Below are 12,516 nucleotides of genomic sequence, written 5' to 3'. Positions count from 1 at the left end.
CTCATTTCAATGTGTCACTACCATTTTTCTCATAGCTGCAAAGAAGGTTATGAGCTGACAACAGGGGCAGCCTCTATGACCTGCTTGAGTGATGGAACCTGGTCAAAACACAGCATTCGGTGTAGCCCGTCTCCTTGTCCTCTCCCTACCAATGTTTCTCACCCTAATTTGATTATTACTGGGAAACAACTAACTCCTGTTGGAGCCACAGCTTCTCTGACCTGCTCCACTGGTTTCTACCTACAGGGATCAGCACGAACCGAGTGTCAGGTTGCAAAACATACATTGTTTTTATATGCACATATAACTGTACATCTTATGCCTGTGTTTGTTCTGTTGTGTGTAGCTGGGTGGACAGTGGTCTCCAAGCATCAGCTCTGTTTCATGTGAACCTGTGGTGTGTCCCAAACCTCCTGAATTTCTCCATGGTATCACACAGGGGGACAGTTTCAACTATGGAGACTATGTCATGTACTCTTGTCTTCCTGGATTCCACATTAAGGTAGTTGTTAGTGGTTTTGTTGATTATTTTCTACTAGACACACTCACATTGTTGTTTTAATGGATTATGTGTTACTTTACTAAGGTAATGTCGCTCAATATTAAATCGTTAGGCATTGATAACAACACAGTGTCACAACTATGAACAGATAAGGTATTGCACAAAGGAGTATGGAGTATTAGGTGCTTCTGTTATTCATGATGACTGTGCAGACTTTACATGAAACACTAAGCTATAGTGTTTCATGTAAAGTAAAGCTAAGCTATTATATATATATATATATATATATATATATATATATATATATATATTCCATAGATACATGTTATTGCAACAGAAACCCCCCTGTCTCTCTGATTACTGTAAAACTGAAGCAGCAGACTTTGATACTGACCCAAATGTCTGTGGGGATCAAATTACAGAGTCATGTGACTTCTCTTCAGGACTGCATCAAATTGAATGAGCTGAGTCACTGTGAGCTGATAGCCAGGTCCTGCCTCTTCCTGTCAGCCTTTACAGCCCTGCCCCACACACACAACAGCCAAAGACATTCCAGCAGATTTACTCTTTACCATCATGTTGTATTCTGTAATATATATGTGTATATATATGTATATATATATGTGTATGTATGTATATATATATAGATAGATAGATAGATAGATATAGATATAGATATATAGATATTACAATATATATGTGTTTTAACAGGGTGATGCTATTCAGACCTGCAGAGGAGACAGAACATGGAGTGGCTCCCAGCCTGTGTGTGTTGGTAGGTTTGTATAAGTGACATTTAAATATTTTGCAGCTCAGTATCTTTGTTAGATGTTTGCCAAAATATCTTGCAATGTTACAATACATTGTTGCGCCACCAGAAAATCAAGTATGTCACTTGAAGTATGTGTTTTTGTGTTCCAGCACACGCCTGTGGACCTCCTCCCACAGTGGCAAATGCCATTGTCCACACAACCGGTGAGACCTATTTACACAATGCTAGTTATCACTGCAATGAAGGCCTGCAGCTCGTAGGCTCAAAAATGCTCACCTGTCTTCCTAATGGTACTTGGAGCCTTCCTGTTCCCTCATGTGAAGGTATTCCGTATTAATCACAAACATGTTTTAACTCAACGATGCATACAATGTTTTACTCATTAAAACGTCCTATTGTTTCAGCCATCAAGGGCTGCAACAGCCCCAAACGGATTCCTCATGGCAAAGTGCAGGAGCACAGCTTGAACACAGGCCGCGCTGTGGAGTTTCAGTGCGATAAAGGCTACGCTCTGTTGGGGGAGACACTGGTGGTGTGCATGGGGGGCAACACATGGAGCTCCAGTTTTCCCACCTGCCAACGTGAGGAAGAGTTCTACTTTTCACATCTCTGTTCATATGAGCCACTCTGTTGTATTATATTTTGTTATGCTGCAATAGTTGGTTCAACTACAGAATATGAGTTAATCCACTTCCAAGTGTTCCATTAATACACACGATTATGATACTTGGTGCAATCCGCATTTAAACAGTGATATCATAACAGCACTGTATCTTGTTTGTTTGTTTTTGGTATTAAAATGTTGTACTTTTGTTTACTACAGCAAAGCCCTGTCAGGCTCCTCCAGGATGGAGAGAGTCCATATCCAACAATGGTTCCAGGCAGGAGTTTTACGTGGGGCAGTCGGTGCGGGTCACATGTCCTAAAGGTCAACAGGTCAAAGGCAGTGGCACTATCACCTGTAGACCGGACCAGACCTGGAGCCCCATCAGCTCTGTATGTGAGAGTAAGTACAGGCTTCTTTGAATAACATAGGCCTATATTTACTCATATAAATGGGCATATATTCTAGCATCTTTGTAGCTCAGTCAGGCCTGCATGAAGCTGATGCCTGGTGTAGCTTCTGCCCAGTCTGCCTGCAAGCACAAGAGCTCATTTCAATTCCGTTCCTTTGTCTTCGTCTTTTTATCCTAACAAACCAGGTGCCTTCAAACATGGCGTCGTGTGTTTGGGCCTAATTATGGGTACCTCTTGGGCTGCTATGGCAACCTTTGTCACATAATCCTCTGATGTTTCCTTCACCCATGTAACCTAGTGTATGTTGCTATGAGTCATTGTTTACATCTCTTTGCTGTTTGATTATCTTAGCATGTTGAACATAAATGTATTTTTACAGAAGGTTTTAACTATTTTTGAAAATTGAAAATACTGTTTAAAAGTGGACATGCCTCCATAGAGAGTACTATTACCATAGTAATACTAAAATTTTAAATTCAGCACCTATTCTGATACCACAGTGATAATAAAAACATTGTTTATTTAGACAATAGAAGGTGATTTTCAACATTAAATAATAGTTCTTTCTTTTATATTCCCATGCGGCTTTATATCTGTGTAATCCCTTAATTGCCCAGGTAGGTTCCTTAGTGGCCCATGAGCGAATACTAGTCTATGTGCTCTTATACTTGTTCTGATAGAGCTCAAGATCATTCTTAAACTATTCCACAAAGGTTCATTTCTGTCTTGTGAATGTGACTATTTTAGCATTGATACTTGTTTGGATACTTTTGACAGGGAGTGTCTAGATTTATTTCTGTCCTGTGAATATAACTTTTTTAGTATTGAGTATCTAGTTTCGATACTAGTTTTAGTATAGGATTTCGATTACACTAGGGAGATCTCCTGCTGTATCAACCGTGCATTTAATCATGCAAACACAAAAGTGACTACAGCGATGTTGTGCAGGGGTTTCGTGTGGCCCCCCTCTCCATGTGGCCAATGGGGTGGTGCGGGGGGCAGTCTTCCAGTTCGGGGATGTGGCGGTGTATTCGTGCTTTGGGGGCTACAACATGGAGGGCCTAGGACGGAGCAGGTGTCTGGAGAACGGCACCTGGACCCCTCCTCCCACATGCAGAGGTAGAGAGAGTGCCCCCCTCTGTGTACTTCACTCACTGGAATCTGCATCTTCATGAGCACGAGTAGTTTTTCCAGAGGGTTTGAATTCTCTGCTTCTGTCCACTCTGTTTGCTTGATCCTTTGCAGCTGTTTTCACTGAAGACCAACTAACCACTTTGCCTTGTCTTGCTGCAATATATATTTTTGCAACAGATTTAAAAAAAAGTTACTGGCTGTGGCTAGACTCAAAATGTGATTATTATTTATATATTAAACTTTGGAGTTATAGGGACATTTGATTTCTTTCTCAGCATGATCCCTCTAATCATTCATAACTGATTTTGAGGTTTGATAACATTTAAATAATGTTAAAGGTCCAGAAATCAGAAAATAATCAGATTTTGGTGTACACGTAAACCAGGGGTCTCCAACCTTTTTCCTCCAGTTATATGCCTTTAAAAAGCAAAAATGCCAGAGAGCTGCTCATTTTAGCAGTCAGAAGAAATTATCTATACAGTATACAAGAGCCATGGCAAGCCTTCGATGGAGTAGTTAGATACTATTAAAACATTACCATTATCATAGCAGAGAGGTTGGCATGATACCGGTACAGTGGTAAGAGGCTTTTAATTCATCACATTGTAGTTATTCAGCACAATGCCTTGACCAGCTACTTAGAAGAGGGTAGAGAGCAACTGGTAGCTCCCGAGCCACAGGTTGGAGACCCCTAATGTAAACTAAGCCACTGACTTCAAGTTTATTATGATGTAAAACATGTAAAATATTTTGCTTATATAGTGCACTTTTCTCAGTAACCACCCCCTGATGCTGATGTGTGCTGTTCTTCGCATTGTGCTCTGAAAATTTTTATTATGCATACTTTTTTCGGCTCTGTGGTGAAGTTATGACTGTCTGTTGTGTCAGAAAAACAAACTTAATGGAAAGCTTAACAGTGTTCATGTTTGCTCCTCAGCAATGTGTTGGTTAAAGTGTCAGAATGGAGGCTTCTGTCAGAGACCAAACATCTGCTCTTGTCCTGAGGGGTGGATGGGCCGACTTTGTGAGGAGCGTAAGTGTTTTAAAATAACTCCAACACTTTTCCTTTTCCTCCAGAGTGAAGTAATGAGTCACCTAATCTTCTCTTTTACTTTTCTCTTTCCATCGTACGTGCGCTGCTCACGTAGCCATCTGCATCCTGCCATGTCTAAATGGAGGCCGCTGTGTGGCACCCTACCAGTGCGAGTGTCCCTCGGGATGGACGGGCACACGGTGTCACACTGGTAAGAGCCCAAATGAACAGGAAACACATTACTAGGGTTCCCTCCACATTATCACTCTCATCATCATCACCCTTCATGACATCACTAATGTTACATAGAGCTCAACAGTCCTACCCACTTCTGAGTCTGTTCTGGTTTCCCATAAATTTTTCTCTCCTTTTCTCTTCTTTAAAAAAAAATTTTCAAATATTAAGTAGAGAGTAGCACCAATCAAGCTTTTCTGGTTCCGATACTGATTTCGATATTTGTCGATACCAGTTCAGAATAAAGAGTGCGCTTATTTCCTTTAAACAAAAATAAGGCAAAACTGATCTATTATGTTATGAAATTAAATGTATTTGTCTCAAACATTGTGAACAAAAATAATGATGTAATGTAACATTCAACAAGTAACAATGTGTTTGGGAATGAGTAGAATGAAGCTGAAGGCTTATTCTGGCTCCACTCCATATGACATTATGTTATTTATCTCTCAAGTAATTACAGCTTTGTAGAAACCAAACTTCAAACTTTCAGACTTTCTGACCAACTATGACCTGTAAAAAAACTCAGAAAACTGAGTTTTACCTTTATCAACCTATATAATTATAGGTTGTGGCCAATAGTTACCACATGGCTGATTAGCCCTGAGCAAGCTTTCAAACTTAATTTATTACAGAAAGACTATGGGAAAAATTAATGGAATTTTAAGTTGTGGAACCAGGGTGTGACCTCCAAACACTGTAATATTCCATGACTCACTACTAAAGTGTGTGGCTCTCTGTTATTTCCCCTCAGCGGTGTGCTCATCCCAATGTTTGAATGGAGGCAGGTGCATCAGGCCAAACAGGTGTCACTGCAGCCCGGGCTGGAGTGGACACGACTGTTCCAGGTAAGTACTTTAACATATGTGTCTCTACAAAGGTGTGTCAGACTAAAATAACTCTGTCTATCTCTGTTTCAACAAGTGGTAAATGTTATGTTTAAACAGGGATTCATATCAAAGTTGATATTTTGCAGCTGCTGTCACTGACATTTCCTGGAGGTGTGAAGCTGACTGAAAACACTACTTCGTTAGAAGCTCTGTTAATCTGATTACATTTTTATCTGAGCTTTGTTTTAACACAATCTGACTAGATAGAGCTGACTTAGTTTGAACTACAAGAGGTGAGCTGATTTGCGTGTGTGCACAAGCCTCTCACACATACATAAATTACAGTTAACAGACTAGCTAGCATAAGTCAATAGTTTTTCAGTTAGTCACTAACACACACACCCATCTTGAAGTCACTGCCAAGTGTCAATATGAGAGACTAACACAGCTCTAAGAACAGAGTTACACCAGTAAAGAAGTGTTAACATAGACCTGTTTGTCAACAACACTCTTACTTAATTTCCTTGATTCATGACAGCAATTGAGAACAGGTTAGACTGCTCCTTTTACTTCAACACAGTTAAGATCATTATATTTAAGATTTTACAAAAAAAGTAAAAAGAAAATAATTTTTGAGATTATATTTTATATTTTTATAAAATATATATATATACTTCATCATTCAATCATAAGTCATTCAAATCAAAGTAATGGTAAAAAACAGCTCTTAAAGTCTGAAAAGATTTAACCAAGAATTTATGCAAAGCCTCCTTTCAAGATACTTTATATACTCTATTTTTCTTATATTTCTTTTTTTGTTTTGCAGGAAAAGAAAATCAGGATACTATCACATCAAATGAATCCTCTGCTCTCTGTGAAGTCTTTCTATAGGACAATTTGTGTAATATAAGATATGTTCATTCACCTCACTGCAAAAGTAAAACAAGAACTGTTGTAAAATAAAGCTGTATTTTTTCATACAAACCTAACAGTATTAAACATATGCTGCTATATACTGTACAAGTACGATGTGTAAAGTTATGATGTGCAAGTGTTCATTGTACATGTGTAAACTATTTTCACATTTTTAATAAAGCATAATATACACTTTCATTGTTTTCGTCATTTGGTTTTTGCAGTCCTGCACATTTCAAATATCTGTCTGAATATGCCTTTTTTTTTTATTGACATTTGTCAGGCTTGAGAAGTTCAACCAGAGGAGAAGGCTACTTGAATGTATATTACACTGTACATTATATTAGTCTGGTTGGAACATAACAATTTAAGATAATTTGCAATATAGAGTTAACTTTATAGCCCTAAACTTCAATTAACCAGTCATATTTGCCAATGTAAGTCTTCAAAGTTTACACTCTCTTCAAAATTGTTTGCTTCTGCTTGTAACTTTCACATTTTCTGCTCAATAAATGAGTTGTAACTAGCACATATAAATCAAAAGGGGCCAAATACAATATTTAAAGAAGCTAATTAACTCTTTAAATTCTGTTTTGCCCTGAGGATAAAGCAGATAAATCTTTTGCTGAGGTGAATACATCTTAAAGCAAAACACTGCAGGAGAATAGGAAAATAATTTAAAACAATTTGAAAAATTCTATAGTTAACTTACATAAAAGGAAGAAAATCATGTTTTCATATAGAAACAAAATCTTTTATGTGTAAAAATAGTCCAACTTTAGAACATTTTGGACATTTAAAGAAGCATGAATAGAGCCAGGTTTGAATGTCTTGCTTCATTTTGTTGTCATATTAGGGATATTTTATTTAGTATTTGAGAAAACTCAAAAATCTTAAATCAGGCTTGAAATTAAACAAACGTAGGTGCTACTGCAAGATGATTAAATTAAATAATAAAACATGTCTATGTTGTGAGCCCAAACTGAATAAAACAAAATAATTTGACAATTAGTTTTGCCTGTAGTGTCTCTTCACCCCTTAAATGTTAAAAATATCCATCGTAATAATCTAGAAGAAAGCAGACATTTAGTTCTTGAAGACCTTATTCTCTGAAACAAAGCTAGTTACATTTTGCACAGTTTGATCTACTTTATTTATTAAAATCAACTTAATGAACATGACAGGACCAACACATTTAAGACTTACTGAGCAAATGACATTCACACAGTAATGATGCAGCTTCTGTTTACACTATATTAGTGTCACAATATTAGTGTTATAATATCAGTGTACACTATTTCAGAACTTCACTTGTGTTGGGCCACTTTTGCCCTTAAAGTATCTTCATTAGCCCCAGAAAACTCGTCCACCTGATGGCCAAGAGAACATAAATTACAAAACAATAATATATAACTATATAATAGAAATATATAATAGAAGTTTATAACCCTCTTTTACCTTCTGTTCATTTTTATAGAAATGAAACGTTGGCATACATTTAATGCCACAAAATTCACTCACGTCCTGAAAGGAAATGTTTGACAAAATAAGATTCCAAACAATGGATAACCAAGATTAAAGAGGTCTAACTGTACTGAGAGGGCTTACTCCTGCATCATCAACATCCACCTTCAAAAAAATAACATCTTTGTTTTCTTCTGCCATTCTCTGAAAAATAAGAAATATATATATCTGAATAAAGGAAACTTAAAAATAGGTTTCAAACAAAACAAGACATACAAAAATACTTACTTCAAATTTGGGAGCCATGGCTTTGCAGGGACCACACCACTGAGCTGTAAAGTCTACCACCACCAACTTGTTCCCAGCAGCAGCCAGTTCTGCTTTAAACTCTTCCTACATTAAATGACCAAAAATGACAAATTGTGACCCATACATGCATTGTTAGAGAACACATGCATAAAAACAGACCAACACCAGACCAGACCAAGTAGACTTAGCAAAACAGATTATTATTTAACTGTTTATTTATGTGGCAGTGGCAGCATAGATTCATACTATGAAGGCACATAAGAACTTACGTACATGATTTTGTTACTTAAGTAAAAGTACAGATACCAGGGTTAAAAAAAAAAAAAAGGCAAGTATAAGTATCACATGAAAATACCAACTTAAGTATAAAGTACTTAAAGAATATAAACATTTTGCAGCATTTGAGGTCTAATGAAGCTTCAAATGTAATGATTTTGATAAACATTTGTGCTGAATTTTGTTGAATAGAAACAACTGAATCGATTCTGTTCTTACCCATTTTTATTTGCATATTTTTGTATACTCAAATTCTGAACATGTTAAAAATAAACCTGTCCTGTTCAAAAAATTTAATGTAGTGAATAGAAATACAGGCGTCTTCTCTCAAATGTAGTGAAGTAAAAGTAAAACGTATCCACTTTAAAATGTGCTTAATCTGCATCTATACTTTACTTTAGTACAGTAACATTACTTTACTGCTTTTACTTTATGTTCCACCACTAAAGTAGTAACATACTTAGGGCGAAACAACTGCAGATTAGATAATGTTCCTTTAAAAATGTGTAAACAAAAAACATGAAGCTGAAGCATAATGTGATTTCAATGGGAAAACCAGGATTAACCTCAGAATCTCAGAAAATCTCTGGGAAATTTGGCTTGGTTATACCCATAGACTATATGAATGAAGACCATATTTTATATTATATTATATTATATTATATTATATTATATAGATAGATAGAGAGTTATTAATTTAAGAAAAGATTACAATAGAAACTAAGCATTTTTGACAAAGGAAATATTCAGATTTTGGTTTTTACTTAACAAATCCTTACAGAAAAGTTGAGCACACTTGTTTTTCCACTTAATCTACAGATGTAACTATAATTTATGATAAAATGTGATATATTTTTGTGAAGCTCAAATGCGATTTTGAGGTTAGAAAAGTTTTATTTTTCCATTCTTAACAGAGAAGCAAATGAACAAATATATGTACCTTGTGAATTCAAAATTGTATTTAAATTTTTGTTATCAATGTATATAAAACCATTAGCATTAGCATCTGTTATTCCGTTAATTACTGAAATCACTTTGCCTCCATTCCAGATTGTTGAAAATTCAGAAGACACAGGATTTTAAACAGTCTCTAGCGCACTTCATAATGCTTCATCAGTGCTTTTGTGTCATCTGCTTTTGGTATCAAGGAGCAGGATCCTGACTCCTCGTGCTTGGCGAATAGGCCAGGCAGCTATTCAACCACATCCTCCCATGTATCTACCGTACTTTAGACTTCTGAAGCAAACACTGTAATAATTTGTAAATATGACCTGACTCATATTTGTGCTTATGAGCAAATACCGCGTCCAGAAGAAGAATCTGCTTTACTCACGAGGTGGATTACGCGCGCTGTTAAGGTGCACGCATCACTCCTCCATTCAGTCCAAAAACAGACTATTTTAAATGGAATTTTTTGCAATGTGAAAACAGAAAAGTGACTTACCAAACTTGATATCTCTTTGACCATTGTGGCTGCAGACGGAGGCGATGGTGACGATGTAAAGATGCGGTTGAGATTTGCTGAATGCCCCAAAGCAACGGTTTTATATCTATATTTACGTGACGTGATCTCTTCCGGCGTGTATCAAAATAAAAGTCCAAAATGTAAACTACCCTTAACCCTCTCAGGCTCAAATTAATTTTTAGTAACAGGAAAATTATAATATGGGGTAGTAATATACAATTCTGACTTTTTTATCCTTTGTAAACAAAAAAAGTATTTTGCACTTCTGGCAGGCCGTTTGCGTGTAGCCATTCTTGCACAGTCTGCATCGCCCACGTTTATCAGCATGGATGGGAGAAATGGCTCCTGAGTAAAAAAAAGCTCATATAATATGGATGTGGAGTCAGTAGGTACTTGGAATTTAGCTGTTGTAAATCTGCAGCACCTGCCTGGAGAGGGTTAAATCAAACACATGCCACAAGGAATACTTTTTTAGATCAAGTATAGTCATTTGTCCGTATGAAGAATAAAAAGACGCCTTCCACCACCAGTGTTGCTCCAATATAGACTGAAAGTTTTAACATTCAATACCCTTTAAAAAGTATTTTTAAATATTGCAGTGCCCAGAGCCCCTAGTCATATCTGGTTGAATACTAAAGGTACATTCCTAATATTGCTGTTGTGGTTTGACCCTCAGGCTTCCCTTAGAAAAGTCACACTTTAGACCCTAAACACAGGCTAGTTAAGGAGCTTTAAGATGCCAAAGGCTTTTTACACCAGATGTGGCAGCAAATGTGGCAAAAGACCTTCAGAGGAAATACTTGGGGGGAATTAACCATTTCATTACTAATCAAAACAATACCTAAGTGACATCTGTGAGTGTCCCAGTACAGTAGCAAAACATTTCTTGAGGCCTAAAAACTTTCCACAAAATGTGGTGTCTTTAGCATTAACTGAATTGAAATAGTGAGCCAACTAGGTAAAAAAAAAAAAAGTCAAAATGGACAAAAATAGACAGAGAAGCCTGATGGTTAATACTATTGTAGTGTGGACTCAACGGCCCCGATTTTTTCCACTACAGTAGGCCAGTGCATTGTTGGATTTTGCACAAATTTTTCCATGTTGGCTTTTGATTGTATGGTAATTGTAGTTTTATAGTTGCTCATTTATAACTTGGTCAAGAATTAGTAGTGGAATACAGGGTTAGTGCAATGTGGGATGGATGGTGCACTTTAAATATCTAAATCTTAAGCACTTAAAATTGTATTTTGCTCAGCAATCAACTTTTATTTAGTGTAAATACAAGATTTATATTATTTTTATTAAATGTTTTGTTGTGTTTTACCTTAGTAACATTTACTTAAATTCTACATTTCAGTACCAATTTGTTGTGATATAATTTTTATTTTTGTCTAGCTAATCAATTACTATAAAAGATAGAAAAGTTTTAAGATGATTGTCTAAAACTTTGTACGTTTGTTCGGCCAGACTTGCCTGTGTTATTTGCCTGGTTTCATGTGGGTTGTGTAGAAAAATACAGTATTGTTAGTAACAGATATTGTACAAGGTAGTGTCTGTAATGCTTGATAAATTATTAAAACCATGATTATTTGGAAAAGTGTAGGATGGTATCCCCACAGTTATTTGTAGTTATTGAATGTGGGTGGGAGTAAGAACTAGTTTTACTTCTCACTCCTTTACTGTGTTTTATATGTACATCAAGATGTTTTAATTTGTTGTAACCTATATTTGAATCATATATACATAAAATAATTCTGCTATGGAGAGAGTGAGCAGCACAAAATTCTTAGGGGTGCACATCAGTGAGAACCTCTCGTGGACCACAGACACAGCATCACTGGTGAAGAAAACCTAGCAGCACCTCTACTTCCTGCGAAAACTCAAGCAGGCAAGTGCCTCACCACCTATCATGACCACATTCTACAAAGGAATGAGTGTGGAGCAGTAGCTGCGCTGACTACAACAGAAGAGCCCTGCAGTGCATAGTGAACACAGCCAGGAAAGTCAGTGGTGCACCACTCCCCTCCCTGAAAGGCATATACACCACCCGCCTCAGCCACAAAGCCATTACAATTGTGAGTGATGCAAGTCACCCCGCACACAATAGGTTCAGCCTCCTGCCCTTCGGGAGGAGATACAGGAGACACCAGACCACCAGACTCACTAACAGCTTCATCCACCAGGCTGTTAGGATGCTGAACTCTCTCCCCTCTCTAACCACCAGGCTGAGAGGAAGCTAGGAATCTGCATCTCTCCAAAGAACACTTGGACTTTTCCATTTATTATTTATTTATACGCTTGGGATAGACAAAAACAATTTCAATTCTTCATATATTCTGTATGAAGAATTGACAATAAACCTTTTATTTTTGAACTGAATTAAAATATAATTATAGACCTTGCCAGCCAATACTTTTATTGTGAAAATTCTCTTCTATTTATATCATTTATATTAAAGAAAAAGGTTTTGTGGCTGTTCATTAGTTTGGAACTTAACCCCTTATAACCATGTACAATGGCTCAATAAATTTTATTTATTAATGGTAAAGAACTGAGGTTTCACAT

General features: G+C 36.7%; 2 protein-coding genes across 2 annotated transcripts in view; one reads left to right on the top strand and one right to left on the bottom strand.

Moving 5' to 3' along the window:
• svep1 (sushi, von Willebrand factor type A, EGF and pentraxin domain containing 1) overlaps window positions 1-6,633 on the top strand; it is a 70,001-nt gene extending 63,368 nt beyond the window's left edge. Inside the window, 11 exon segments of the mRNA XM_020937866.2 lie at window positions 36-270; window positions 347-502; window positions 1,214-1,277; window positions 1,424-1,597; window positions 1,679-1,855; window positions 2,098-2,280; window positions 3,240-3,410; window positions 4,363-4,458; window positions 4,574-4,669; window positions 5,447-5,540; window positions 6,349-6,633. Of these exon segments, the coding sequence (XP_020793525.2) occupies window positions 36-270; window positions 347-502; window positions 1,214-1,277; window positions 1,424-1,597; window positions 1,679-1,855; window positions 2,098-2,280; window positions 3,240-3,410; window positions 4,363-4,458; window positions 4,574-4,669; window positions 5,447-5,540; window positions 6,349-6,382 (1,480 nt within the window). The 3' untranslated portion in view covers window positions 6,383-6,633.
• Window positions 6,634-7,561: 928 nt separating this feature from the next.
• LOC110171961 (thioredoxin-like) lies at window positions 7,562-12,489 on the bottom strand. The gene is made up of 5 exons (XM_020937764.2): window positions 9,931-12,489; window positions 8,190-8,294; window positions 8,046-8,105; window positions 7,896-7,961; window positions 7,562-7,807 (listed from the first exon to the last, which is right to left on the bottom strand). The coding sequence occupies exons 1-5, from the start codon at window positions 9,952-9,954 to the stop codon at window positions 7,745-7,747; spliced, it is 318 nt and encodes a 105-aa protein (XP_020793423.1). The 5' UTR covers window positions 9,955-12,489; the 3' UTR covers window positions 7,562-7,744.
• Window positions 12,490-12,516: the final 27 nt, after the last annotated feature.

Source organism: Boleophthalmus pectinirostris, unplaced genomic scaffold (genome assembly GCF_026225935.1).
Source record: "Boleophthalmus pectinirostris isolate CB_2022bp ecotype Guang Dong unplaced genomic scaffold, ASM2622593v1 HiC_scaffold_20, whole genome shotgun sequence".
NCBI lineage: Eukaryota > Metazoa > Chordata > Actinopteri > Gobiiformes > Gobiidae > Boleophthalmus > Boleophthalmus pectinirostris.
The sequence above is the reverse complement of the archived record's forward strand: the minus strand, read 5'-3'. Positions and strand labels throughout refer to the sequence as shown.

What these genes read in the sequence shown, in the direction of transcription:
- LOC110171961 (XM_020937764.2), bottom strand. Translation starts at nt 9,954, where the DNA reads ATGGTCAAAGAGATATCAAGTTTG. An exon ending in TCAAAGAGATATCAAGTTTG is followed by an intron (nt 8,295 to 9,930) that starts GTAAGTCACTTT and finishes CATTTAATGTAG; the next exon opens with GAAGAGTTTAAAGCAGAACT. An exon ending in TGGATGTTGATGATGCAGGA is followed by an intron (nt 7,962 to 8,045) that starts GTAAGCCCTCTC and finishes ATTTCCTTTCAG; the next exon opens with GACGTGAGTGAATTTTGTGG.